Genomic DNA, 27,624 nt, shown 5'->3' on the forward strand with positions numbered 1-27,624 from the left:
GAGCATTTAGACACCGCTCTCAGGGTGGCATTATCGGGCAGGGCCAGGAGGCGGCCACGGACGACCTCCCTTTTCCGCCGCTGCCGCGCTGGGGGGAGGCGGCGGCGTCGTCGCCATCGCCATGAGCGCTCCCGGCCCCGAGGCCGAGCCCAAACCCGCCGCTCCCGAGCCCGCCGCCGGCTCCAGCCTCGGCCCGCTGCTCCACACCCTGGAGGACCCCGCCGCGCCGCCGGGAGAGCTGACGGACGCGCACCTCACCATCGTCAGGTGAGCGCGGGGGACGCGCACGCTGCCGGCGGGGAGCGGGCGGCGTGAGGGGAGCTCGGGCCGGCCGTGGGGAGCGGGAGAGCCGGGAGCGCGATCGGAGCGGGACCTGCCGGCCTGGCGTGGCCGCGGGGAGACATGCGGGGCTGGGGGGAGGGAGAGGAGGAGGAGGAAGGAGCAGGGAAGGGAGGGAGGAGTGAGGGGAGGAAGAGGAGGGAGGAAGGAGCGCATCCTCGCCGGGTCTGCGCGTCGCGGAGCCTCCCGCCCCCGGATGCCGGGGGGATCGGAGGGGTGGGTGAAGAACGTTGGGAAATAATAACTTTATTGTAATGACAAAGCTTTGCGGTTGGAAGGGTGAAGTTTTTACAGGCGTTTCTCGGGTTTTTGCCTTGTTTTCATTGCGTTTCTTTCTGGAAGGCGCTTCTTGCCCATGAGGTTGTGCCTTTATCTGCATCTCTCCGATTTTACCACGTGCAAAGGCACGATCTCTTTCTCTCAGTGTCTCCCTTCGCTTCTGCAGTGAATTTAAAACTGCAGCTACTCGCATAGCAGATTTTACAGGTTTCTAGAAATAAGTGGCAGCAAAAAAAAAACCCTCCTGGTGTAAGTATTAAGCAGCAACATTCAGGTTCCTCAGGTTGTCCCTGGATGACTGAACTCAGCACGGTTTGGGTTTTGCAGTGGGAAGCTGATGATTAACGTTTTATGGGATAATCCCAGCTTTTCTGCAAGGATGTTCCTTACATATGTGCAGAGTCATCCTGGCTGCCTGTCAGACCAGGATTTTCCTGCATTCTGGAGCTGCTCTCAGGAAGGTGCTTCTTTTTCAGCTCCTGTATTTCTGTCTTTTCTAATTTGCAGCAAGTCATTTAAAGCTTGCATGCTAAATTTTAATGTTTTTATAGGAGCTGACCAAAAAAATGAAAGCCCTTAATGTTTTCATGGGTGTTCTTTAGGCAGAAAATGATTCATTACTCACTTTGAGCTGTAACACTGGATTTTGCTGCTGGATCAGACCTTGTGCTGGCGTTTTTGCTCTTTAGCTCCTTCAGTGTTTTGTTGATTTCCTTCAGGAAAATACGATGCTGTGTGTCAGAACTTGAAAGTTAAGTCAGTTACAAGGTAATTAAATATTGTAAATATGTTTGTTTCCCCTCCTGCTCCTGGCAGTCGCTTGAGTGGTGAAGGAGGCAAAGCGTTCACTGCAGATTTCAGGAAACACTTCCCTCAGCTCTGCAAGGTGTTCAAGGTATGGTTCTTCCATTCAGCTCTCTTACACTTATGTGAACAAAGATATATTTTCGTGGGGAAGGTCAGTGAGCATTGAAAGACTCAAATGTCAGTTCATTTATAGAGTCACAGAATCATTAAGGTTGGGAAAAAACCTCTGAGTCATGGAATCCAGCCTTTAATGGGAATGCAGGGTAGTGGCAGAACAGGAAAGGTTTTTTGGGTTTTTTTTATTTTTTTTTGGCAAAATAGATCTTTCTTGTGATGAGGAATTACTGCAGAAAAAACCAAAATGCTGAGTCTTGGATGTGTTCAAGCAGCATCCCACAGTCTAATCTGTCTTCCAGCCAGGAGAGATAGTGTGTTGTGGCTGCCTTAGAAACATTTCAGAATTCAGAATATGCAGAAAATGTCAAGGATTTTTAAGGAGTCCTTTAAAGGTCATCTAGTCCAGCCCCAGCTATTTCAAATTAATCCAAAATCTTATAACCTGCATTCCTAGAAAGTGCTGAATCCCTTTCACAAAAGGTTTTGTTTTTGAGAACTTGAAGCTTTGCCTCAGGGTAAAACCACAGGTTTTTGGTAACAGGGGAGAGGGCATTTTTCCTGTTTGAGATTGGTTCTTTTGGTTCTTCTCCTCCATTTCTTCAGTGTCTTCTGCTTTCCTGTTGTGCAAAATTCCCCCTGATTTCCTGTGAGAAGGGGGCATTTCTAATAATGTCTCTGTGGTATCTTTCTTTCCTCTCATTTTCTCCATTATTATTATATATTATATATTATAATATATTATATTATATTATTATTTCTAATAATGTCTCTGGTATCTTTCTTTCCTCTCATTTTCTCTAACTAGTTGATAAATGACAATTTTATTACAGAATGTCAGGCTCTAGAAATCACAAAGCCCTGGAGACAATGGGGAGTTGAAAAGGAAGGGAGGACAAGCAGCTCCTGTACCTTTGGGTGTACTTTTGACTGGGGGAGAGGAGTGAACTTGTCCTTCCATTTCTCTGACCGTGACATCATTCATCCACAAAGTGCAGATTTGCAATAAATCAGACTTTTTGCCCTTGAATTTTAAAGGAACACATAATGTCCCTATCTGTGTTCTTTTTTGGATCTAAGTCCTGTATTAACCTTATTATTTTTTATGTAATGAGCTACAATTTTACCACCTTCAGTAACAAAAAGCTCTGGTAGGCTCTAAAATAAATTTGTGTCAAGTTACCACCAAAGTGCTGCTAAATTCACTTAAAATCCAAGAAGTTTTGAATAATTAAATACTTAATCTTTAGCTCTGGTGTATTTAATAAAGCTGTCTCCTAATTTTATGGATTCTTCTAAAGGTAATACAGATGCACTGCATTATTAGTATTTGTATATTAATACATTCAGCCTTCTGGCTACTTTAATAGGAGAGAAACTGCTCCAGAGTGATGTTTAAGGCAATAAATCATTGGGACTTGCAGCTGAATGGATTCTGGGCAAATGTAAGTGAGCAGAATGACCTGGAATGTGTTGAAGAGGGTTTTGAGGGTTTGTGTGCTCTCTTGCAGCCACTGAAATGCAGGAGTTGCTGGCAGCAGTGAACAGCGTTGCTGTGAAATCCTCAGACAAGAACACTCGCACTCGGGCACTTTGGGTCATCTCCAAGCAGGCCTTTCCTCCAGAAGTTGTTAAAAAGGAGGTGAGTTTCTTCACTGCTCTTTTCTGGCCTCATTCCTCGCAGAGAGGAGGCTTCAGAAATTGTTTAAAAGAAGGTGAGTTTCTTCATTTCTCATTTTGGTGCTGTCTTTTCCTGGGGAGAGGAGGCAAATTGTTTCTTTCCACTCAGTAGCTTTTGAATCTGAAGGTTATTTCCCATCAAATCTGACAGCCAGGTATCAATTCTTGGCAAACCTGAGCCAGAAATTCCTGCTCTCCTTGAGGGGAAAGCTGCAATGTGAGCAGTTCTATCAGAAAGCAATGAAATATCACAGGGGAGAAAAGTTATGAATATTCCAGCTTAAAACAGCACGTGGCATAATCCAAACACAATCCTGGAAAGTGAAATGTCACAATTCCAGCTCCTGCTGGAGTCATTTGTATCCAGGTGCTCACGGTGCTGTTCTCTTGTTTCCTCAGGTGTCCAATATTCTCTCTACCCTGGAAACAATCCTGACTAAAGGAGAAGTTCAGTCTGTTGTGGTTGAATATGAAACACTTAATGTCATTATACGGTGAGTGCTCTGCAATATTCCATTGTCAGCCTTTATTTGAGGGGGGATTTCTTCATACAAAACCCAAGTGGCACGAAATGTACTGAAGAACAAACCTCTAAAGCTGCTTGAGTTGTTTATTCTGTTAAGGATTGTTTTCCTCCGGTGTTGCCCTGGTTTTCACTGGGCTAGAGGTGGTTGCTGAGTGCTGTGGGTGGGATTTGGGATGGGAATGGTGTTGATAACACCAGGGGTGGTTTAGTTGTTGCTGAGCAGAGTTTGCTCTAAGTCAAGGACAAGGGGACACGAGCTGGGAGAGGACACAGCTGATCCCAACTGACCAGGGGATATTCCATGGAATTGTGAACTGGGGAGCTGCTGGGCTGTGCACCACTTGTTTTGTGTATTGTAATTATTTAAAATACTACCTTAATAATAATGTCATCATTGTGATGCAGAAATTAGCCATTCATTTTTAGTGGCTCTTCAGGAATTACTTCCCACCTCTCACCTGTGATTCCCAAGTCATGTTCTTACATTTTGTTTCCAGAACCTGCCTGCTTGAGAAATTCTCTGCCATTATTTGGGGGTTTATTTAAAAATGTCTTATTTAGAAATATTCCCTTGGCAACACATTTTAGTGCAGTGTTTCCCATAACACTGTTGAAATTCCTGTCTCATTCCAAAAGTGACTTTTTAGGACCATCACTGGGAGCATGTTGTTCTGGTCAGCAGAACTGAAATTATTCAGATTTTACCTTTACTTAGTGCTGATTTAATTTCTGTATTAGTAAATACATTGAGCTTGTATCTTCCCTCTTTTTTTAAGTTTTCTCTTAAACTTTTGGCATCTGGTTTGAGCTGCAAATCCATTTTAAATATTTCTTTTAAACAGCTCTTGTCCTCTGGCTTTAACAAAATGACTTGAAGGGCAGAACTTTTCCTTAGTGCAGCAAATTCTCCATGAACTGTAGGGATGGGGATTTGACTTTCCTGGGGAAAAAGGGGAGACTTGGCAAGACCCCAGGATTTCTAGATTCAGGCTATCTTGAATATATGCCAGATATTCCCATTTCTGCACGTTTTTTAGTGTGGGTGGGATGGTAGAAATGTGTGGAGTTTTGTCATGCTGTGCTATTTTGGGAAAAGGAGGATAAAATCAGAGCTCTGAGCAGGCCAGTGTTCATGGAGTCTGTCCAAACCTGGCTTGGGATTTGTCCAGAAGCTGCTGGGAGTTGTTGCCAGCTGTGTGGGAGCTGCCTGGGCTCCTGGGAACTCCCAGGAATGGTTCATGGCCAAACTTTCCTTGGGCATTGTGCATTCCTGTCAGGCTCTCGGCTCCTGTGCCCAAATTGTTGTGATAAAATGGAAAGCACAGCTCTCCAGTCAGACCGTGATGCTTTTGGAGAGGTTTATCTGAAATAACACTTGAGCTTTGCTGTTTTAATACAATCTCAAAATACAATTGAATTAAAAAATTTGGCATGGTTTCCTGTAAATCCTGGACTGAATGAGAGCATTTATTGATGATACAAAGATAACTTGAGTGCCTGAGTTGCTGTTGGAGATCTGTAATCCCTGTTTCTTTGGGTTTGGTTTTTTTTTGATCCAGCTTAATAGAGCAAGCTCCAGCCCAGATGGGAGAAGAGGCTGTGAGGTGGGCAAAGCTGATCATCCCCCTGGTTGTCCACTCAGCTCACAAAGTGCAGTTGAGAGGTGCCACTGCCCTGGAGATGGGAATGCCGCTGCTCCTGCAGAAGCAGCAGGAGGTGGCAGCTGTCACCGAGCACCTGATGACCACAGTGAGTGACAGTGCTGGGCCTCTGGTCAGCAGGAGCACCTGGGGCTGCTGGGGAGCATTAATTCCATTTCCTGTGCATTGACAGCAACTTCTTGATGCCTGTGGTTTTAATGGAAAAAAAAAAAAAAAAGATGGAAATGTAAATACAGGGAAAGCAAAGGATACTCAGCATTTTCCATGTCCTTTAAGAGTCCCCATCCTGTGCAGCAGCAGCCCCTTGGTGTCTTTGATGAAGCTTTTCATGTTCCCCTCCACTTCCAGGACTGGCCTTACTTGGCTCATTTATTTTTTTCCTTGTTTTCTGCTCAAAAACCCAACCAAACAAGGTGTTGTTTGGGGTCAGGGCGTGTTCTGACTTCACAGCTGGAGGAAATGCAAATATTTGAAGACATGAATTTTGCTTTGTTGGTTGCCACTGTGAGAATAAGAGCCATAAATTTCAAGTGAAAAGAGACTCAGGTGGTAGCAGAATGAAATCCTTCTGATGTAGAAACATCAGAAATGCTGCTCCACTTCCTCATGGCACCACAAGCTGTGGATTTTCTAAGCAGAGCAAACTCGTGTTTAGTCTAGGTGTATGAGTTTTAGATATATATATTTAACTGTAAAAAATATATTTGCATTATCTCAAATCCTGTCTGTTGGTTGTGTCCCCAGACATTGGTATCAGTGTGTGGTTTTAGGAATATTTTAAATCCATTTCTTTTAGAAATTCTGTTTCTTTCTGTCTGCAGAAATTAATTTCCGAACTTCAGAAATTGTTTTCTTCAAAAAACGAGACCTTCGTGTTAAAGCTGTGGCCCCTGTTTGTCAGATTGCTTGGAAAGGTAAGCAGCAAAGGAATAAATCTTTAGGAGAGGAGTTTGGAGCAGCAGAAATCTCTTTTAATGGTGAATTTCTTCCTGCTCAGACTCTGCATCGCAGTGGCAGCTTCATCAACTCCCTGCTGCAGCTGGAGGAGCTGGGCTTCCGCAGTGGCTCCCCTGTGGTGAAGAAAATTGCCTTCATTGCATGGAAGAGCCTCATTGATAACTTTGCTCTAAATCCAGGTAGGTCTGAAAAAAATATTTAGCCTGATTTGTTTTAATGCAAGTCATAGATAGCTGGAAAAATGTACGTACTGGAATATATACTTTAATGCATAAATATGTATTAATACATAACTGGAAAAAAATAATCTGTTAGTGGCCAGTGCATTATTTGTGTACCACTGGATATCCACATAATGGTGCAGAAAAGTTCATTGTCTGTGTGCATAGCTAAAATTCACGTTTTTCTTGGTTTTTTTCCTTGTTTTCTTTTTGAGGCAAGGTGTTAGTTTGATCATTTGTTCTGTCCTAATTTTTCTGCTGGGAATGCTAGAAATAGAATAAAATTGTAAATCGTGTTTTGTAGTGCCATAAATGATCCAAACAGCAGTGAAATAGAGAATAAAACATTCTGTGTGTTTTGTTTTGGGTGGTGTGATCTAACTGGAGAAAGGCAACACTTCAGGATTCCAGAGGTGTTAGAAAAAAGTTCTTTTAAAGGTGTAACCTGGACCTGGACAAGTTTTTAGTCTACCTTGTGTCAAAACACAGTATTTTTTACCTTGATTGTGCTTCTATGTGTTCTGAAAACTCAGTGTTTGATTTTCCTGTCCCTGGAGCAGATGGGACCTAACAGAGCAAGCAAGAGGGAATTTCTTCTGCTTATCTCAGAATCCCAAAATGGGTCAGGTTGGGTCCAACCTCCCTGCTCTAGTGGGGTCAGGTTGGAATACAGAAAATTTAATTTCAGCCTTTGTATTGAAAATAAATACTTGATTTTTGTGGAGTTCTAAGCAATAATTAGAGCAGTAAGAGAATTTGAAAGCTTGGTATGGTTGAGTTTTGCAAATTACTGTTAATTGAATTTGAAGCTAAAAGATACTGGGGAAAAAAACCATAATGGTTTAATCAGATTTTGCTGAGGTGTGATTCAATAATCTGTGTTGTTCAAAATGCACCTTTTGGATCCCCCAGACATCCTGTGCAGTGCTAAGAGGCTGAAACTGCTGATGCAGCCCCTGAGCTCCATCCACGTGAGGACAGAGGCTCTGGCCCTGACCAAGCTGGAGGTCTGGTGGTATTTGCTGATGAGACTGGGGCCTCACCTGCCCTCAAACTTTGAACAGGTAACTCAGGTGGCAGGAATCCTGATCCCTGTGCAGCAGAATGTAAAATAGTCCTGCTTCATCCCTTTCTGCTTTGTTACTGAAATCAAACTCCCTCGAGGAACCAGTTTGTCCTGGTGTGTGGCTTACAGATTGTGTAGAAGGGATATTTGGGACTCACAGCCCCAAAATATTGGAGAGTCTGTGGGAATGTCCTGAGAGCATCTCTGAAAATCTGCCCTGGGTGCAGTCATGGATTATAAATGTGTTAAATAGAGGCTCTCTTCTCCTTTCACTAAGGAAGTGTGGGCTTGGAAAAGGCTGCCATAGGAAAACTTGTGAAAAGACCAAAAATATTTAGGAAGATAGAAAGAAAAATGATGCAGGTGTTTCATTCCTAGTCACACTATAAGTGGAATGGACCTGTTTCAACACTTGGATTTAATTAAATTAATCCTCAAGATGGGAGTAAAGGGAGGGAAAAGTATTTTCTTAGGATTATTAAAATATACTGCACCCACCAGGAATTTGTGTTTGATCAGACATTCTAATTCATTCTAAATACCCAGAAACTCTGATTTGTGAGCAGCAGCCCAGTCTGTGCTGATTGAAATGAGTTTTTTGTGGCTTGCACATGCTGTAGCTGTTGCTGGGATCCTTTTTCAGGTTTGTGTCCCACTAATCCAAAGTACCCTGAGTGTGGATCCTGCTGCTGCATTCCCAGGAACTCCCTCACGGCCAAACAACCCCAGCCTGGGCTCAGCAGCCCCTGGGCAGAAACCAGGTACTGAAACATCAACCTGTGGAAATTTCCAGCTCCATCTCACGTGCACAGACTCATCTCTTCTGTTTGTCACGTTCTGCATTTTCATTTGTAGTTCTTGTTCTTCAGAACAGTGATTTTTCTGCGTGATTTATATGGGGGAAAGTGAGGCTGTTGCAGTCATTATTTAAAGTTTCAAAAGTTGTGCCAATCACAGTTTGAGGAGCAGTTTTAATGGCCTGAATTGTGTTCTCTGTTGCAAGGGAGCTCTGGTTTGAAATCTCATTTTTTCATCTTTGAGTGCTATTTATATGTGCCCTTTTATTTCTGTAGCATTTTTAGTTTCTGCCTGAATGGTAGAGAACCTTGGAATGGTTTGGGTTGGAAAGGACCTTAAAGCTCTACCAGAGACACCTTCCACTGTCCCAGGCCCTGGCCAGCCTGCCTTGGGCACTTCAGGGATGGGCTCCCAGCCAGGAATTCCTTCCCAATATCCCACCAAACCCTGCCCAGTGATGATGATCCATCAGGGATTTTAATACTTTAACCACATGTGAAACCACCTCTATTTGAGCTTTATATCTAAATATCCAATAAGGAACTCCTGGTTTTCCTTGCTTTTCTGGAAGCCTGGCATCCATGGCTTGTGCCATTCTGTTCTGCTGTAATCAGGAGCCTCAGGGACCCTGAATTTGGGGAGTTTCCTGTTTTCCCTTCTTAAAAAACTTCATCTTAGTCCTGTGAGATCACAGCTGAGTTAGTCACAATATTTTGCCAAGACCTCTTAAATTTCTGTTCCAGGTGATGGAAACTGTTTTGTAGCAGCAGATTTATACAAGTGTTCAGTGGCTGTATAAACACAGCTTCCATGGAGATTTGGATGGCCAAAATAAAATTTACTGTCCCAGAACTCTCAATTTTGGGGCAGATATTTAAAATACTGGGAAAAATATGGCTGTGATAGCAAACCCCACTTCTCTGAGAAACCTGGCTGTCAGAGGTGCCTTTCAGCCAGCAGCACTCCATGATTTGTCCTTTTCCCTGGAATTTCTGTGCCCTCCCTCAGGTCCTGTGCTGCTTGTGAGCCCAGGCACACCCAGGATGGCCCTGAACAGCAGCTCAGCAGGAGGACAGCTCTTCCCCTCCATCCAACTCCTGGGCTTTGAAATGCTGCTCCACTTCCTCATGGGACCACAAGTTGTGGATTTTGCTAAGCAGAACAAACTCGTGCTTAGCTTAGGTATGTGAGTTTTATATTTATATTTAATTGTAAAAAATATATTTGTGCCACCTCAAATCTCGTCTGAGTTTAAATCATTTCATTCTAAGTCTTGTCAGTTTTAAGATATCTTTATGTTGAAAATGCTGTAAATACACAAATACTTGATTCTTTTTAAGGCTTGTTTTCCCAATAAACTGCAAAGTAACAGGTTTATGGAATGTGTTTTTTTGTTCTTGTAGAGCCTCTCCAGTACCCACTGATCAGTAGCCCTTCTTTTTTTTGTAAGCATGCCAGCACTCTGATAAATGCTGTTCAGGATGGCTTTATTGCAATTGGAAAAGAAGTTCCTGGTAAGGATTCAGTGGTGAAATTTCAACATTTTCTGGGAAATCAAGTGGGCAAGGGAAACGTAAGAAATCAACCCTTTGTGTGATGTTATAAAAAGTCAAATTGGTCTCACTTGCATTGAAATTTGAGTTTTGGCTTAAATGCAAATCTGCCCTTTAGCACAATTTGTATTTTAGCTGCAGTTTTGTAGAATATTTTTATTGCAAACCGAATAAAACCGTTGTTGCCTTGCAGATTGTTTGCTGAATGTTATCTGGAAGGACATAAATGGATATGTAAAAACAGCAATTGAAGCAGGTAAAAAGGGTCATTTTCTTAAATTTGGCATTGCTCACCAGTCAGAGGTGGTTTATTTTTAAACTAGACCAGAAATTGTTGATTGTTCATTGCCTGGGTTTAGTCTGAATCAATAATTCTGTTCTATTTTAAAGCAATTTCAAAAGAAAAACAACCCCTCCTCAAGTCTTCAGTATTGAGGAGTGGAGACAAAAATTAAGTTTTTGACTCTTTTTCTTCATGGAAATTCTGTTCCACAGTAAACTGTGGAGTCTGCAGATGTATACAAATTGTTTCCTATTTTAAAAACGTCCTTTATCCAAGGAAAGTCCAGAATAGACTTAATAATGCAAACTTTTTTATTGAAAATCAAACAGAACAGGAAGAAGCATTCTTCAGGCGAGCAAAAAATTCCACAACTTTAATGTATCAAAATTCAAATCCTAAACGAAACAAAGGTGTTTCCATTTCCTAATTAAACTTGAAGGATTTTTATTTAAATTTTTAAATTTAATTTCTGTTATGAGCAGAACTGATACCTGAATCTCTGAAGGACTTGGTACATTTTTACAAATTTACACAGATTTTTTTTTTTTGCTTTTGCACTGAAAATCTGAATGATGCTCACAGTGACCATTCTGCTCTGACTGAAAATATTCTTTATTGCAGGGAATAAGAAGGAGAAGCAAGGCTCAGAAATACTGACCATGTTACTGCAGGCCTTAAAAAACACCGTGAGATCCAACGCTCTGCCCGTGCAGAAGGTCCTGGTGAGTTCTGCTTGAGAAGCATTTCCAGGAGAAGAGGCAGAACTGGGTACACGGCTCTCCTGGGCCTCAAAAAACAGCTTGGAGACCTTCTCGGTGGAATTTTTCTTTGTTTTTTAGCTGAAGGGAATTGTTTCAGCTTTGCCTTTTTGGGGGGGATTTTTTGGTGATTTTTTGGTGATTTTTTGGAGATTTTTTGGTGATTTTTTGGTGATTTTTTGGAGATTTTTTGGAGATGTTTTGGTCATTTTCTTGTCAATTTTTTGTAAATTTTATTTTATTTTTTGTAAATTTTTTGTAAATTTTTTTATTTTTTGTAAATTTTTTTGTATTTTTGTAAATTTTTTTGTAAATTTTTTTGTATTTTTTGTAAATTTTTTTGTATTTTTTGTAATTTTTTTTGTATTTTTTGTAATTTTTTTCGTGGTTTTTTTTGTAAATTTGTGGGGTTTTTTGTAATTTTTTTTGTTATGTTTTTTTTTTGTAATTTTGTGGGGGTTTTGCTGGTTTTTTGTGGTTTTTTTTGTATTTTTGGGGGGGTTGATTTTTTTTGGTGTGGGTTTTGTATTTTTTGTGTTATTTGCATTTTTTATGTTACATCTGCATTTTTTGAATTATATTTGCAATTTTAAAATTATATTTGTATTTTATTTGTATTTCTTATAATTTGTATTTTTGTATTCTATTTTTTGTATTATATTTGTATTTTTATTTGCAATTTTTGTATTATATTTGCAATTTTAAAATGATTTGTATTTTATTTGTAATTTTAAAATTTTATTTGTGGCTTTTTTGTATTTATTATATGTTGCTTAAAAGATTTGGACTCTCAGAAAAATATATTTAAATGTATTTTTTTCTCTTCCCCTGCTTAGTCTCTCATTGATATCACTGTCCAGGAGTTGCCCCCAAAGGTGTTGGGATCCCCAGCTTATCAGGTTGCTGATATGGATCTTTTAAATGTAAGTCTGAATTAATTCTGGGACTTCATTAATGCTGAAAGGTTCTGAGAAGCCAAATTATTTCATGTTGCAGAGTGCAGACTTTGTTTGCAGGCCTCACTCATTAAACTGTGTCTAATTAATGAAATTACTGCCCAAAAAGGGCTGATGTTCATTAGTGAATGTCATGTTCTGTGTGCTGCGTCAGAAGGGCGGAGCAGATCAGAAAATATTCAGACAATAATCACAAAAAACTGAGAAAAAAGGCTGAAATGCTGCTGAATTTTGGGGTTTTTTGTTCAGGGAGGAGCAGACTGAGTGGGAAGGAGTGTGCTCCTCGTTGAAGTTGTAATTAGCAGTTATTAAATACTTTTATTAAGTACTCTCAACATTAGCAAACCTGAAATATTTGTGGTAGATTTGAACAGAAGTTGCCCAAAAGATCTCTTGCTGTAACCTGGAAATGAGCAAATCCCAGGATCTGGCAGCATCTTAGGTTTCCAGTTTTCCCTCTTATTTTTATGTCAGAGTGTTAGAATTGACAATTTTGGACAACTTTTAATAATTGTGCATTTCTGGCTAATAGTGATCATAATAATTGTGCATCTCTGGATAATAGCAATAATAATGAATTTCTGGCTAATAGTGATCATAATAATTGTGAATCTCTGGCTAATAGTAATAATAATTGTACATTTCTGGCTAATAGTGATGATAATAATTGTGAATTTCTGGCTAATAATAATAATAGTTGTGAATTTCTGGCTAATAGTGATAATAATTGTGCATTTCTGGCTAATAATGATAATAATAGTGAATTTCTGGCTAATAATAATAGTGAATTTATGGTTAATAATAATTGTGAATTTTTGGCTAATAGTAATAATAATAGTGAATTTCTGGCTAATAGTAGTAATAATAATAGTAGTGAATTTCTGGCTAATAATGATAATAATAATTGTACATTGGCTGATAATGATAATAATAATTGTGAATTTCTGGCTAATAATGATGATAATAATAATTGTAAATTTCTGGCTGATAATAATAGTAGTGAATTTCTGGCTAATAATGATAATGGTGAATTTCTGGCTAATAGTAATAATAATAGTAGTGAATTTCTGGCTAATGATGATAATAATTTACATTTCTGGCTAATCATAATAATAATAATAGTGAATTTCTGGCTCAGAGTGCAGTGCAGTACAGAAACACTCGTGGAAGTGAGGCAGGCACTTCACGTGCTCAGTGCTGTTTTAACCTTTCCCATTTCTCTTCCCAGGGAACCCCAGCTCTGTTCCTGATCCAGCTGCCTTTCCATAACAACCTCTTGGAATGCTGTGTGACAGATGAGAGGTTTGAGCATCCCTTAGAAAACACCACACCATTTTTATGTCCCCTCTCATTTCAGCCGGGGAAAAAGCCAAACTCTGAGCTGTGGAATTTCCTTCCCCAGGTTCTTTGGGATTCTGGAAGCTCTGGTGGGCTGTGCCCTGTCTGGGCCCACCTCTGCCCTGGCTTTCAGTGAGTCTGTGCTCTGTGTCATTGATCAGAGTGCAGGCCAGGTGGGCAACAAGGAGCACCTCTGGAGAATGTGGAGTATTGTTGTTCATCCTCTGACTGAGTGGATTAATCAGGTAATTAATTCATTACTCCGCGAATTTGGCTCTCTTCCCCACATCCTCACAGGAGAGATTTGCTGGGCATTTATCTGAATTTTTTAAGGAATTCCATGTCTTGAAGTGGTACTGGAATTAGCTAGCTTGGCATAATCCTGCTGGTGAGAACCATGGGAAGGTTCCCCCCAGGAACTGTTAACTTATAAATACCATGGGTTGGTTTGCTTGGTGTGAAAATGAAATAAATCCCAGATTGGGATGTTCAGGATGTAATTAGAGCAGAGTTTTGCTCACATTAGACATCTTTAGTGTAATAAAAGCCTTATAAATTATGATATTTAAGAGTTTTAGCACCTTATTTACTAGAAATAAGTTGATTGTAATGTAGGAATTGCTGAATTAATTAATCCTCATTAATGATTAGATCTAAAAATCATAGTTTATGAAGAAAGTTTTAGGTGCTGTGACTATTTGCAGCAGCATGGGCACAGGGAATGGCTTCCCACTGCCAGGGGCAGGGATGGATGGGATATTGGGAACTGGGAATTCCTGCTGGGAGGGTGGGGAGGGGCTGGGCTGGAATTCCAAGAGGAGCTGGGAGAATTTCCCTGAAATGTGTATTATTGATCAGCAAATGTAAAATTCGGTGTCCAGGAGTTAAAATGTCCATGCAGATGATTCCTGCTTCGAGTTCTAGTCTCCAGATTTTCAGAGTGCTCAGTGAGGGAATGCTGTGGCCAAGTCAGAGCCTGATCCCAGACTGGAGCAACAAGGATTGACTTAAAAATCAATTACAGCCTCATTAACAACAGCCTGATTAACAACCATTTCCTTGTGGTCCTTGGCTGTGGGACCTCTTTGCCTTTCCATGCCTTGAACACCCCTGGAAGTGCCCAAGGCCAGGCTGGAGCAGCCTGGGAGGGTGGGAGGTGTGGGATGAGATCAGTGGGGTTGGAATGAGTTGAGTTTTAAGGTCCCCTCCAAGCCAGCCCATCCCAGGATTCTCTGGGATCATCACTCACTGCAGCTGAAAGAAGTGAGGAACACACCAGACGTTTCCTAGATTGGTTTTCTTGGGATGTATTTTGGTTTTTAGAAACAGAGTTTTGTACTCTTTTGCTAGCAAGATCCTCCTGAGCTCTTGGGAGAGCAGAATATCTGATTTCAAACTGTATTTATCACAGTGAAGCAGGAACAGCCTTATTTGTCAGCCCAGTTTTGCAGCTTTAGTCTTAATAAACATAATTTAGCAGATCTCTTTTGAATCAGATAAAAAAACGTGTTGTAAACTCCAGTGTGGTGATTTCTGTAGCGTGGAGTGGTTTGGGTGAGACTTGAAGCTTTAAGAATTCTTTTTGCTGGCAGGAGTTGGTAGAGAAATGAAAAAAGGGAGTAAAAATGAGTATAAAGCTTAAATATTCAAATGTCCCAGTTTGAGACAAAATTTGGGAGGCGACTTCCCCAAGGGGTCTCCTCTAAAAAAGCAGATTTTAGCAGCTCTTCTCCCAGAAGATAATCTAGGAGATAATGGTGTTTGGGAGATAATCTCCTTGGAGGAGAGTGGAAAAAACTGTTTATTTAACAAGCAAAGTATTCCCAAGTCTGAAGAAATGAATTCTATTAAACCATAAAATTCTTCTCTTGTTGCAGAATAACGAGGTGAACCAGGGGGATGCCCTGGAGCACAACTTCAGTGCTGTGTACAGTGCTTTGTTGCTGCCAGTATCCCACATTTTCCCCACTCAGGGATTCCCACAGGTAAGAGCAAATGAATCAAATTAATTCAAAACGTTGGATTTATAAAATCTCTGAATTCTCAGAGCTGACTTCGGGTTCAGTCACCTGGGTTTTGGGTTCAGTTCAACACCATTAATTTAAAACCCTGAACCTCCAGCTTAAATCCCTGAAGAATCCCCTAGGTTTTGACAGCAGAAGAAAACACAAAGCAAGTTTTTTTCTACTGAAATTTACCAAGTTTTCCTCTCTCTGTTCAAGCCAAGTCTGAAATCCTTGCTGCGCTCCTGGTCTGACCTGTACCGAGCTTTTGCTCGCTGTGCTGCTCTGGTGGCAACAGCAGAAGAAAACCTGTGCTGTGAGGAGCTTTGTGCCAAAATAATGTCTGGGCTAGAAGGTGAAACTCCAGTAGTGAGTATAAAACTGATCATTTAGCAAATCTCTTTTTAATTAGATCTGAGAACGTGTGTTGTAAGTTCTGATGATGTGATTTCTGCAGCGTGGAGTGGCTTGGGGGAGATTTGAAGCTTTAAGAATTCTTTCTGCTGACAGGAGTTGGTAGAGAAATGAAAAAAGGGAGTGAGAATAGCTATAAAGGTTAAATATTCAAATAGTTAAGCAGATTTTAGGTTTGTCTTCTAATTAATAAGAATGATTAATGAGTGTCATTGTGGTGGTAAATGGGATTTGTGCAGGTACAATGTGTTCATAACACAGGCAGTTAGGGAGGAGAACATGGAGCCATCAGCCTTGTACACTGAAATTCAAGGATCTTACTCCTAAAGCTGTATAAAAAAGGGAGATTTTAAAAGAATCAGTGGCTTTGTTGCCTAAATTGCTTATTCCCAAACTCACACCACAAGGGGAGGGGGATGAACATTTAGTTTGGGATATAAATCCTTCATGCATAAAGTTCACTTTGGAAAAAATACTGTGAAAAACACAAAAAAAGTGCAATTAAAAAACCTGAAATTGAGAGGGTTGCATTGTTGTAATCTACCTTGGATGCTGCTGTATGCTGATAAATAAGTGATAAATATTACTTTTACAAATCAGTAATTACTAAACAAGACAATTAAAAAATTCAGTGGGAAGTTATATTGCAGTTTCTTTTAGCTCACAATATCAGTGTTCCTTTTAAAGCAAATTTGGCCTTATTTAGGAAAATTTGGGTAGATTGTGAAGGAAAAAAGCAACTTTGCTCATCTTTTTCTATGCACTAAAAATTATTTGTGCTTTGACTGTTAATGGCAGTTTAATTGTTGTGCCTGTAATGACTTTTCTGACAGCCAGGCTTTGTCCTTGAGCACACAGTGAGCCTTGAACCTTCATTTTATTGATTCATCCTAAAACACAAACACTTCGTTTGTGTTTAATTAGAATGGGAAGCCCATCCTCAGTGTAAGTGTGTATTTAAAATGGAATTTTATCAGTCTCACCTGATGATGCAGAAAACTTCACCCACCTTTAATTAAAAGTTGTTTCTTTGCTGTCCTGAACACCAAGGGTGTTTTTTTTTTCTGTCCTTGTTGCACTTTTGGGGATTGATTTTTGTTTCTCCTTGTTGATTTCTTGTTTTGCTGCTTGACTTTTTGTTTTTTTTCTGATTGATTTTTCTTTCTGCTGATTGATTTTTGTTTCTGTTTCCTCCTCAGGTGTTTTCCATGCTGGAAGGTCTCACCCACCTTGTGTCAGTCATGGTTGACTGCATCAACTTTGCACCCTATGGCACTAAATTCCAGCCCAAAAACAGATGTAAGGAAATACTTTAATTTTGGGGTTTCTGTGTGTGGCTTCAAGAGCTGGTTAAAAATCAGAGTTTAACAGAAGACAAAGGTCATTGTGTATAAAATATTCTTTGGTTTGTTTCCTATTCCTACTTAAACTTTTAAAGCTGAAGAAATAATTTCCAAAAAAGCATAATTCAGTAAAAAAGTAGTTAAAATTTACCTGCCCCATGTGAATTTATTAAAATAGTAAAATGCAGTGTTGGGCTGCTGAAGGAATGAAATGCTTTAATTGGAAATGTTGATGAGGAAGAGTATAATGTAAACTTCACTTCCAAATAAAATAATAAATTCTGTTTTTCCTTCCCTCCTGTTCGCTGTTCCAGAATTTGTGTATCAGGTGCTATCTGAGGAATTGTTCATTTTCAACTAGGCATTAAAACCTTAAAAGCAGAGTTTGAGCAGCCAGAAGTGTAAATAAGAATAGAAATCAGATCAATTTATGCATTAAAAATGTGTTTAAGTTGTTACACTTTAAACTATTTCTATGTAGATCTGGTTTGGCAATCAAAGTTCTGCCTCTTATGTAGACTCAATGCTCAGCTGTCTTTTCACCTCGCTTAAGGAAAAAAATCCAATTTTTAATGGAATTTTGGACCCTCAGCTCCCCAGACACCCACAGACTGGGCTAAGAAGAAGAAGGAGCCCCTTGGCAAGCTGAGCTCTCTGTCCAAGCTGCTGCTGCTGCTGCTGAACTCCTTCCACGAGCTGAGCCGCGCGGAGCTGCACGCGGAGGCGCTGCTGCCGCTGGGCCCCGCGCTGCTGGCCGCCCTGCACGCCGTCCTCAGCCGCATCTCGCTGCCCTCCCTCCTGGGCACCACCCTGGCCGTCTTCTCCGAGCCCCTGGCGCTGTTCTATGAAAAAAACAAGTCAGTGGTTGCAGGGAGCGGGTGGGAAATCTCTGGGGTTGCGTGGGATGGAGCTCAGGGCTTGCGGGGCTTGCAGGAGGAAAGCTCCGCGTTTCGAGTGTTGGTGTCTTCTCTGACTCTCTTGGCATCTCTGCAGGGCTCCAAAGTTTATTTTCTACCTGCTATTTCCAGCAGTGAAAATATTTATTGATAGAAATAAATGCAGTTTTTTAGGAAAAAATAAAAATTTTTTTGCAGTAAATTTCCTAGGAAATGAATGGTAGTTTCTTGATGTACACTGAAATCCTGGAAGTTTTTAAGCAGAAGGAAAAACTTTTTGCTTGGTGCTTTTTTTCCTGAGCACTGTTTTCCTTGCATTTATTCATAAAAACGGAAGAGATTTTTTTTTTTTAAATTTTTTTTTCTGAAAAAGGACAAGTTGGATAATTATTTTTGAAGGAAGACATGTGAAAGCAAATAAAATTTAGGAACCCCTTCAGCTTGGAGGTCACAGGCTTATAAAACAAGTTAAAAAGTGCAGTTTGCTCACATTTTTCTGGCTAATTGTACCTGAGGATTTTTTGTACATGGAATATATTTATTTATATGGAATTGTTTAGTTTATGGAATTACTTAGTGGTACTTCAGGTTTTTAATGCCAGTATTACAGCTTTGAATGCAAATACTTTTGGGGCCTGGGACATGTGTTTAAGGAGAGCATTTAGAGTGGAATTAGAAGTTAATTTATAAGAATTTAATTTAATTTTAAATTTGTACTGATTACCACTGACTTTTCCATTAATTCCTCCTGAAGTCAGCATATCCATGGAATTTAAAAGATGATCTGGGGAAACTCCATCAGGAAATTGTTTAAACCCCAGCTGAGGCTCATTTCACAAAATGATTCCATCAAGTTGCTCACTAAAACAAGTGTGTAGTGCTGGAGTTTATTGACTGTTAAATTTTTATGCTTGGGCTAAATGAGACAGCAAAATAGAAATGAATTGAATTTGTTTTGGCAGGCTCCCTGAGGTACCCAAAGTCTACAGCAATCTGAACAACAAGGTAAATTTGCTGCAGAAATCACTGGGCTTGGGGGAGATGTGCAACAGCAGAGTTCTGAAATGTCTTCTGTATTAAAAAAAAATAATGAAAATGTGATAGGGTAGAGATTTAATTTTTAAATTATTTTAAATTTAAAATTTAAATTCCAGAAGTGAGGATCACTCAGCTCTGGGACTTTTTATGTGATGTGATATTTCAGGCTGTAAAAACAAAGTCGAAAAGAAACTTACAATTGAAACATTTCAGATCTTAGTTGAAAATTTCCATTAAAAACCCTGTGTTTTGTTCTCCCTGAGCTGGAGAAGCTGCTGGCAGAGATCCTGCAGTGCCTGCAGTGCCACTGCCCGGGCTCCTGTGACACTGAGCTGCTGCAGCAGCTGAGCCCCGTGCTGTGCGTGGCCTTCCAGCACAGGAGCAAGCAGATCCGCCAGCAGAGCGCCCAGCTCTGGAACTGCACCTTTGCCAAGGCCTCCTCGCTCACCTACCCCCAGGAGCTCAAGTAAGAATCAGCTTTTTGTTGCTGGCATCTTCACAGGGAGGTGTTGTGCCGTTCTGGTTCCCTGTGCAAGCTGGGGGATGTTTTATTGCCAGCTGCTGCTCTTCTTCTGCACCTTTCCCCCTCCTATAAATCTAAAATTATTATTTTTTTTTGTTGTTGTTGTTGAGCAGGTCTGTGTTGAGCCAAGCCAAAAAGAAAATCCCTCTGCTGCTGCCTGGCTTTGAAAGCATTGAGGTGTCTGAGGAGTGCAGTGGGCCCTTCTCTGACCTGGTAAATGTTTTGTTGGGATTTCATGGGAATTGTTCAGCAGGGAGTGAAAGGTCAGCTGGGATTTTTAATCTGATTGACCTGCAGTGGTTTCATGTTTAGGATGATAAAAAGACTCAGCTGGTTTTTGCCACTTCCTGAATTGTAAATTTTGAGTTCTAGGAATTAATTTGAAATAATGAATTTTTTAAGTTGTGCTCTACGAAGTTCAGACGAAATTGGTGAGTGTGGGATGGTTTTATTCTAGAAGTTACCACAGGGTGGGTTTGTGAGCTTGGAGTTCCTTCCCACAGTGCATTCAGGGTGGTTTTGTCTGAACAGATGGAGAATTCCCAGCTGGATGCAAAGATCAGTGGAATGGAGGTGAAGGTGGGCCAGAAACGAGATTCAATATTGGCTCAGACAAATGAACCCAAAAATGACGGCAAAGACAAGTCCAGCACCCTGCAAGCAACACCTGCAAAGGTGAAGTGTTCCCAGAGAGGGGTCCTGGAATCAAATCCAGGATCTGCAGGGCAAAATCAGGGCTTTGGGGATGCTGAAATATTTTTCTTTGCAGCTTGGGCTGCCCAGCAGAGTCAGAGTTAATGTTGCTGTCAGAATTCTCTGCTGAGGTTTGGGAGGGAGGGTGGCAGGAAGGAGCCTCAGTCCTCACTCTGGAGGTTGTGACAGATTTGGGGTTTGGTGGGCTTTGGGGTTGGCAGATCCCTCACAGAGCTAGGTCGTGTCCTTCAGAAATTCCTGATTTTCAGTTCCTTTCTTGTTCCTAACCCAGGATTTGGGGTTTTTTATCTTTCTGCAGTTAAAACTAGAATTTTCATCTCCTAAGAGAACAAGTGAGACGCTTCTGGAAGAGGAGAAATCTGTTGATTTTGTGTTTATTCCTCCAGAAGCAAAACCAAGAATACTGACAGAACATCAAAAAGAAGTGCTTAGGTCAAAGAGGTCTGTCATTTATTGTTTTAAACTTTGTGTGCAATGTCATTCCTTGAGCAGCTGAGCTTGACTTAACTTCAGTTCCTGTTTCTCACACCACCACAGGTCATTGAGTCTTGTTCCATACAAGTTACGAAGTTTAAAGCTAAGAGAGTTCCTTGTTTTGCTGTTATAAAGCAACCAAATTATTTTTGCAATGGCATTTTCTCTTTTCATTAAATGCACTCTTTCTAGTCTGTTTGTAGTTTGGGAATTTGCAGTTCAGATTTTTACTTGGGGACTGACACACAGTGTGAAATAAAAGATGTCATTTTTCATAAAGCATGGAATGAAAGGTTTGGGTAAAACAATCTGAGGAAAGGATTTCTTGAGTCAGCAGCATGTCAGGAATTAGGATGTTCCCAAGACTCATCTCAATTGCAGAAGAATCTTTAGAATGGTCTCTTTTAATGTGAGAAGACAATATTGTTGTGGTTTGTGTGCTTAGGCAGCAGAAGCAGTGTAAGCAGGACTTGAGGCAGGAACTCCTCTGGGTTGTGGTGAATTCTTTGCAGAGTGGGATCCCAATCGCAGCTTTTACTCCCCAAAAATAAAGATCTAATGCAGCTGAAAAGTATGGCCTTGAAATAAGGAGATATAAATTCCAGAGAAAAGTCTGACTCCCATTCCTGGTGTTGTTCCAGAGCTGATATCCCTGCCATGTACAACAACTTGGATGCTTCCCAGGACACCACCTCATTTTCCCAGTACAGCCAGAGCCAGGAAGATTCTTTGTGAGTAGATTTACCCAGTTGAGGTCATTTAAGGTTTCTCCTTTAGCAGTACACTGATTTCAGTAATTCTCTTCTAGGGAAATGCCACCTTCAGTAGAAAATGCCAAAGAAGACACTGCAAACCAACCTCAGGTAATTTCCCATTGTCTGATGGTGACTAAAATCAGTTGTGCCAAAAATGAGAGGTTTTCTGATTTGTTTTCCTTCTCAACACCAAGTGAGAGAAAATTTAACACCATTGCAGTGCTGTGTTCTGCTTCATAGAATTTATTCCTTTAGGATTAATTAGAATATCATTTAGGCCAAATCATTGGGTATTTGATGTCAGAATGGGGGGATTTATATGAGCAGTTTCTGGTCACCCATGTGCCTGTGCTGCCACAGTATTTTACTGGGGTAAGGATTGTAAATCCTGAATTCCTCTTGGGGAGGACTTGCCTGAACACTGCTGTGCTAACTGTAGTGCCAGTCAGACCAGGTGAAATACAGCAAAACTTCAAGCATTTTTGGAGTTCTTTGTTTTGGGATGAAATGGTTTTTTAAAAGTGTGTTTTATAACTATCAAAACACAGACAACAAATCATTTGGTGGTTAGAAAAACCTTGTGGGTGTGTTGTTTTCTGTTGCACCAGAACTGCAGTTGACTGTTATAAGTACAATATAACAAGTACAAGGACAAGTACAGCTATTCCATTTGATTCCTAGGACAAACCTTTTGCTGTTGATGTTTTTGGGACAGGAGGAAAACGTGGGGAGTGAAGGATGCCACTCAGAGGAGAGCCCAGCCTGCACCAGCGAGGGGGAGGCCAAAGAGGAATCAGCTGAGATGATCCCAGAGGAAACATCCACTGGAGAGGGGCTGGAGACAAGTTCTGTGGAAGCAGCTCCCCAGGAGGCCTCAGCAGGGAAGGAGGACACCTCAGATGTCACCAACAGCTCAGCCTCCAGTGACATCATCTCTGGCACCCCCCAGCCCGTGAGCCGGCGCCAGTCCTTCATCACCCTGGAGAAATTCGGGGCTGCAGAGAGCAGGCCCTTCAGCCCAGCCCCACTGAGCTCTGTGTCAGAGCTGCCTGGGAGTGCCCCTGAGGCAGCCACGCAGGAAAGCAGCAGTGACAGCAAGGCTGGTGCTAAGGCAGAGAAATCTGGAGAGGAAGACAAAAACCCTCCAAAAGCCGAGCCCGCCGCGGGGGCTGTCACCCGCAGGGTGACGCGCTGGCAGAGCAGGATGGAGCTGCAGGGCAATAAATCCAAGCTCCAGAGCAGGTCAGAGGGGCCCCTGGCCTCTGGCAGCCTGGAAGGCAGTGCTGAGCTGAGCTCTGCAGTGGAGGATGTGGAGCACATCCTGCTGAGCCACTCCCAGGCTCTGCTCTCCACGGAAGCAGACATCCAGAAAGCCGAGGATGCCATCGCAGAAATGGAGAAGGCCCAGGGGATGGACATGGACTCGAAAGAAAACACTCCCCCAGAGAGCAGCAGCTGCTCTGAACAGGCCCCAGGGGAGGACAGCCAGGTGCCACAGGTGCCCCCTCAGCAGAAGCAGCTGCGGCGTTCCTCCAGGAGACGCTCGGAGGCCATGGAGAGCTCCTCGGGCAGCCAGGAGAAGGAGGATGGGCTCCCAAAGAGAGACAGGAGGAAAGAGGAGGAGAAAGCTGGGCAGAAGAAGCTGTCCCAGGGGAAAGGTGACGGATCCCAAAAGCAGAAAGGAATTCCTGGGAAAACCACAGACAGCACAAAAGAGAGCAGCCAGCCTGAGAGAGTGGCGGAGGACTGGAGCTCCAAGGACTCTGCTGCCTGCAGGGGCCTGGAGGAGGAGGGCAGCAGGGGTGGCAGCAGGGCAGAGGATGCCCCCAGGGCAGAGGGGGAAGGTCAGGGCAGCCTCAGCACAGCAGGGCAGAAGGTGGAGCGCCCACGGTACCACACCAGGAGATCTTCCCAAGGGTTGCTGTCCAGCATAGAGAACTCTGAGGCTGACAGCTCTGAGGGCAAGGAGGAGAGCACAAAGAAGAAAAAGCCTGTGAAAGTGAGGAGTAGAAGCAATTCTCTTGAGGGTAAATTGAAAGAGGGACAGGCAGGGAGCCAGAGCCTTGAGGGATCTGCCCAGGGAAATGAAACTGAGAGTCCACTGGAGGCCAGTAAAGGTGAGCCTGAGGTTGGCACGGGTGCTGCAGTGCCAGCTGAGCCAGGTGGCCTGGAAAAGCAGGAAATTCCTGCAGCTGCTGGAGAAGTTGTGGGCTCTGGCAGCTCTGAGAGTGCAGGTGCTCTGCAGGACACCAGCGTGGAGCAGAGCAAGGGGGATGCATCCATGGAGTCACTGGGCAGCCCCTGTGTGTCTGAGCAGGATGGGAGAGCAGCAGAGCAGAGCAAACAGGAGGAGAAGCAAAGCAGCACAGGGGACTGTGCAGCAAATGTTCCAGGTGCTGAGCTGTCCTCTTTGCAAAGCCCTGAGTGTCAGAACAAGAGGAGCAAAAGGGTGAAAAAAATCAAGAGCTGTGATTGCTGCTTCAAAAAGCCAAAGCATCAGGTGACTGAATCAAAACAGGAGAAAGCTCCTGAGCTGGAGGAGCCTGAGAGCACCCCAGGTCAGACCCCTGGGAATGTTTCTGGTCAGGCAGATTTGGAGGAGAGCTTGGCCCTGGCTCCGTGTGGAATGAGCACTCCATTGCACCCTCCCAAGGAACCCAGCACCTTCAGCTTGGAAAGGCAGGAAAAGGATGTGGAAAACCTGCAGGGAAGCAGTGTGGGGGTGGAGGAGGAGAACCCAGAGCCTCCAGAGGGTTCAGCAGCTGAAACCACAGAGTCCATGGAGGAAATAAAGGAACCTGCTGAGCAGAAGGAGCAAACAGAACAGGTTCTGCCTGAGAGTGTTCCTGAAGAGCCCAGAGAGAGCTGCTCGGACTCAGGGGACCAAGGGGAAGAAGCAGCAGCTGCAGAAAAGGAGGAAATAAATGAAAATGGACAACTGGAGGAGGTGCCTGAGGAGCTGAATGTTGACAGCAAACCTGAGGAAGAAGAGATGAAGGAGCTAGAAGGAAATGAGGAGGATAAAGGAGAAGCTGAGAACTCTGCTGGAGAAACTTGTGTTGTTCCAGATCAAGAGATGAAGGAGGAATTGGTGGAAACTGAAATCAAAGTGCCTGAAAACGCGGCCTTGGCAGATCAGAGTGTGGATTCCCCTCTGAAGGTGGAGGGGGATCCCTCAGTGCAGGTGGCTGAGAGCCCCACCAGCCTCCAGGCCCGCTGCACGTGGTCCCCCTCAGCCTCCCCATCCACCAGCATCCTCAAGAGAGGGGTCAAGAGGAGCCAGGAGGATGATTCCCTGTCACCTGCCAATAAGGTATTCCCCGGGAATTGCGTTCTACTCGCTGCAAAACTGGGATGAGGAACTGGAATCATTCCAAATCTGCTGAATTACTGGTTTCTGTTGTGAACAGTCTTACAGAAGTGGTGGGGTTTGGGTTTGGAATGTGCCAGCACCGGCAGATTTGCATTGTGAGGGGTTTTATTTTGAAACAGAGCACCCTGGATCACTGCAAACCCGGAGCAGCATGCTCAGGGTTGTACACAGAGATTCCTGAGTCTGTCCTTGGCTGAAACGTTCCCTGGGTCGTTCAAGAACTTCAGTGATTCCAAACTGGTTTTTTTTGTCTCCTCAGTGATTTCACCAAGCTGTGCTGGGTTGAGTTCCCCCTCTAAAACCTCCTTCTCTCCTCAGATCCGTCGAGTCTCTTTTGCAAACCCCATTTTTCAGGAGGGCCTGGCAGACGACATCGACAGGAGGAGCCCTGTCGTCAGATCCCATTCCTCACCCTCCTCCAGAAGCCTTAAAATCCTCTCTAACATGCAGGTCAGGGGAAATCCTGGTACAGTGTTCTGTGTGTCCCGAGTATTTGTGTGTTTATCATAAATAGCATGGCTTAGTGCATGTTTGTAGTCACTTACACACAGTTGTAAGGGCTGAGGATCAGAAGTGTAAGAAACAAAACTGCTTTAGCCTGACTCATTCTGTTACTCTGAACTCCAGTGAACTCTGAGGTTTCAGGGGCTAAAATCTCACTATTAACTGAGTTCCTGCTGTTAACTGAATTCCTACCATTGACTAAATTCCTACCACCCTGAGATATTTTTTCCTCTTTTTCTATCCAGCACATTACCACTCCAACCAAAGGATTTCTGTCCCCAGGATCTCGTACCCTTAAATTTAAGAGCTCAAAGAAGTGTTTAGTAAGAAGTGCTTTGGTTCATGTTTCTCTATTTTTTTTCCCTGTATTCAGTGTGTGACAGTTAATTTAATACTTTTTCCTGTGTTATCCCAGATCACAGAGATGGCCAAGGAGTCTCTGCCGTGCCTTTCGGAGTTGGTGTACCCTGCCTTGGCTGGCTGCAAAGCCCCTGTGGATGTCATTTTACCTCAGATCACATCCAACATCTGGTCAGTGGCCTCTTGCTTTTGGAGGTGACATTTCAGCTCTTATGAACCTACCAAACCACAGTTTTAGCCAGGATTCTTTAAAGGGACTGGGGTTGGTTGGGTGGAAGAGACTTGACTATTTTGGCATTCTTGAAGTACTTGTTTGATGACTGAAAAGTTCCCCAGGGATGGGGAGTTTGTGCAGGGCCAGGAGTTGGATTGGTGATCCTGTGGGTCCCTTCCAGCTCAGGATATTCCCTGATTGTGTACCAACAACCCATTTTCCCTCCCCTGCTGCAGTGCCAGGGGCCTGGGGCAGCTCATCCGAGCCAAGAACATCAAGACCGTGGGAGACCTGAGCACTCTGACAGCTCTGGAGATCAAAACTCTCCCCATCCGCTCCCCCAAAGTCTCCAATGTCAAAAGGGCTCTGAAAGGATACCATGAGCAACAGGTAAAGTTGAATTTTAGCACCCAGGAAGCCACTGTTGATCTCATTTACTGCAGCAGGAATGATGTGATTGATTGTATAATGAATGATTATTTCCTTCATTAAAAACAGCACTTTGAAACCTGATCCCTGCCTGCCTCAGTACCATGAATTCAAGATACAGATGACTTGGTTAAACTATTGTTATTAACAGGAAAAATTATTGGATTTATTATGAGGCTAATATATATGTCACCACATAATTGAATTTTTTTTTTTTTTCAATCTGAAAATGTTTTCTCTCCCCAAAATTGCCCAGGTGAAATCTCGAGTGTTGGAGGAAAGCACAGCTCTTGAAGATGCAGAGAAGCCTGGGAATGATGTGGAGGAGAAATCTCTGAGTGGAGATGAGGAAAAACTTGCAGCAGGTACCTGCTGGTGGCTTTTTGCTTTGGATTTGGAGGGTTCTGCTGTCCTGTCTTCATTCTCTCCTGGTGGGAACACCTCATCCTTTTGTTTTTATTTTGGGTTTAGTTTTATTCTTCCAATCGTGATCAAGCCCTGAGGACGGGCAGGGTGCAGTGCCTTTGCTGGGAATGTTTCCCACGGAATAAATCCATTGCAGGCTGCTCAGAGATGTGATTTTGCACAAAACCAGCTGGAACTCTGCTCGGATTTTCCTGCACTTGTCTCCTTTCAGATCTGGCGGACACGGGCAGCAGCAGCAGCAGCAGCGAGCAGCCCTCCGTGGATCTCGTGGGGCAGATCCAGGCTCTGGCAGCCCAGCTGAGCTCCGAGGATCTGCACGGCTACTCTGGCAGGCAGCTGCTGGAGATGCAGGAGAAGCTGCTGGGGATGGCCTCGAGCGTCACCAGGAGCCTGCGGGCGCGCTGGCCCTGCCCTCCCCTCCAGGGCCCCGAGTAGCGCCGCTCCTTTGCCTTCCTGCCCCTCCTTCCCTCTGCATCTTGGCCTATAGGATGCTTTTTAATAGCTTCATAAGGGGTTTTTTCTCCTTTTTTTCCCCCTTTGTTTTTCTTTTTTTTTTCCTTTTTTTTCCTTTTTTTCCCCCTTTTTTTTTCGTTTTTTTTTTCCTTTTTTTTTCCTTTTCTTTTCCTTTTCTTTTCCTTTTCTTTTCCTTTTCTTTTCCTTTTCTTTTCCTTTTCTTTTCCTTTTCTTTTCCTTTTCTTTTCCTTTTCTTTTCCTTTTCTTTTCCTTTTCTTTTCCTTTTCTTTTCCTTTTCTTTTCCTTTTCTTTTCCTTTTCTTTTCCTTTTCTTTTCCTTTTCTTTTCCTTTTCTTTTCCTTTTCTTTTC

General features: G+C 42.7%; 1 protein-coding gene across 1 annotated transcript; it reads left to right on the forward strand.

Moving 5' to 3' along the window:
* The first annotated feature begins 121 nt into the window (after positions 1 to 121).
* Positions 122 to 27,385, forward strand: RIF1 (replication timing regulatory factor 1). Its single transcript, XM_041467315.1, has 33 exons — positions 122 to 267; positions 1,435 to 1,513; positions 3,065 to 3,181; positions 3,619 to 3,713; positions 5,305 to 5,494; positions 6,228 to 6,320; positions 6,404 to 6,542; positions 7,497 to 7,648; positions 8,294 to 8,411; positions 9,457 to 9,630; positions 9,852 to 9,962; positions 10,195 to 10,257; positions 10,906 to 11,006; positions 11,879 to 11,965; positions 13,227 to 13,300; positions 13,401 to 13,581; positions 15,214 to 15,321; positions 15,559 to 15,708; positions 16,953 to 17,052; positions 17,689 to 17,953; positions 18,955 to 18,997; positions 19,294 to 19,496; positions 19,667 to 19,766; positions 20,085 to 20,228; positions 20,566 to 20,708; positions 21,383 to 21,472; positions 21,550 to 21,604; positions 22,212 to 24,809; positions 25,188 to 25,319; positions 25,789 to 25,904; positions 26,184 to 26,337; positions 26,633 to 26,741; positions 27,014 to 27,385. Exons 1-33 carry the CDS (start codon positions 122 to 124, stop codon positions 27,235 to 27,237), a joined length of 6,654 nt encoding a protein of 2,217 aa, XP_041323249.1. The 3' UTR covers positions 27,238 to 27,385.
* Positions 27,386 to 27,624: the final 239 nt, after the last annotated feature.

Source organism: Pyrgilauda ruficollis, unplaced genomic scaffold (genome assembly GCF_017590135.1).
Source record: "Pyrgilauda ruficollis isolate IOZ18807 unplaced genomic scaffold, ASM1759013v1 scaffold205, whole genome shotgun sequence".
In the NCBI taxonomy this organism is placed as follows: Eukaryota; Metazoa; Chordata; class Aves; order Passeriformes; family Passeridae; genus Pyrgilauda; species Pyrgilauda ruficollis.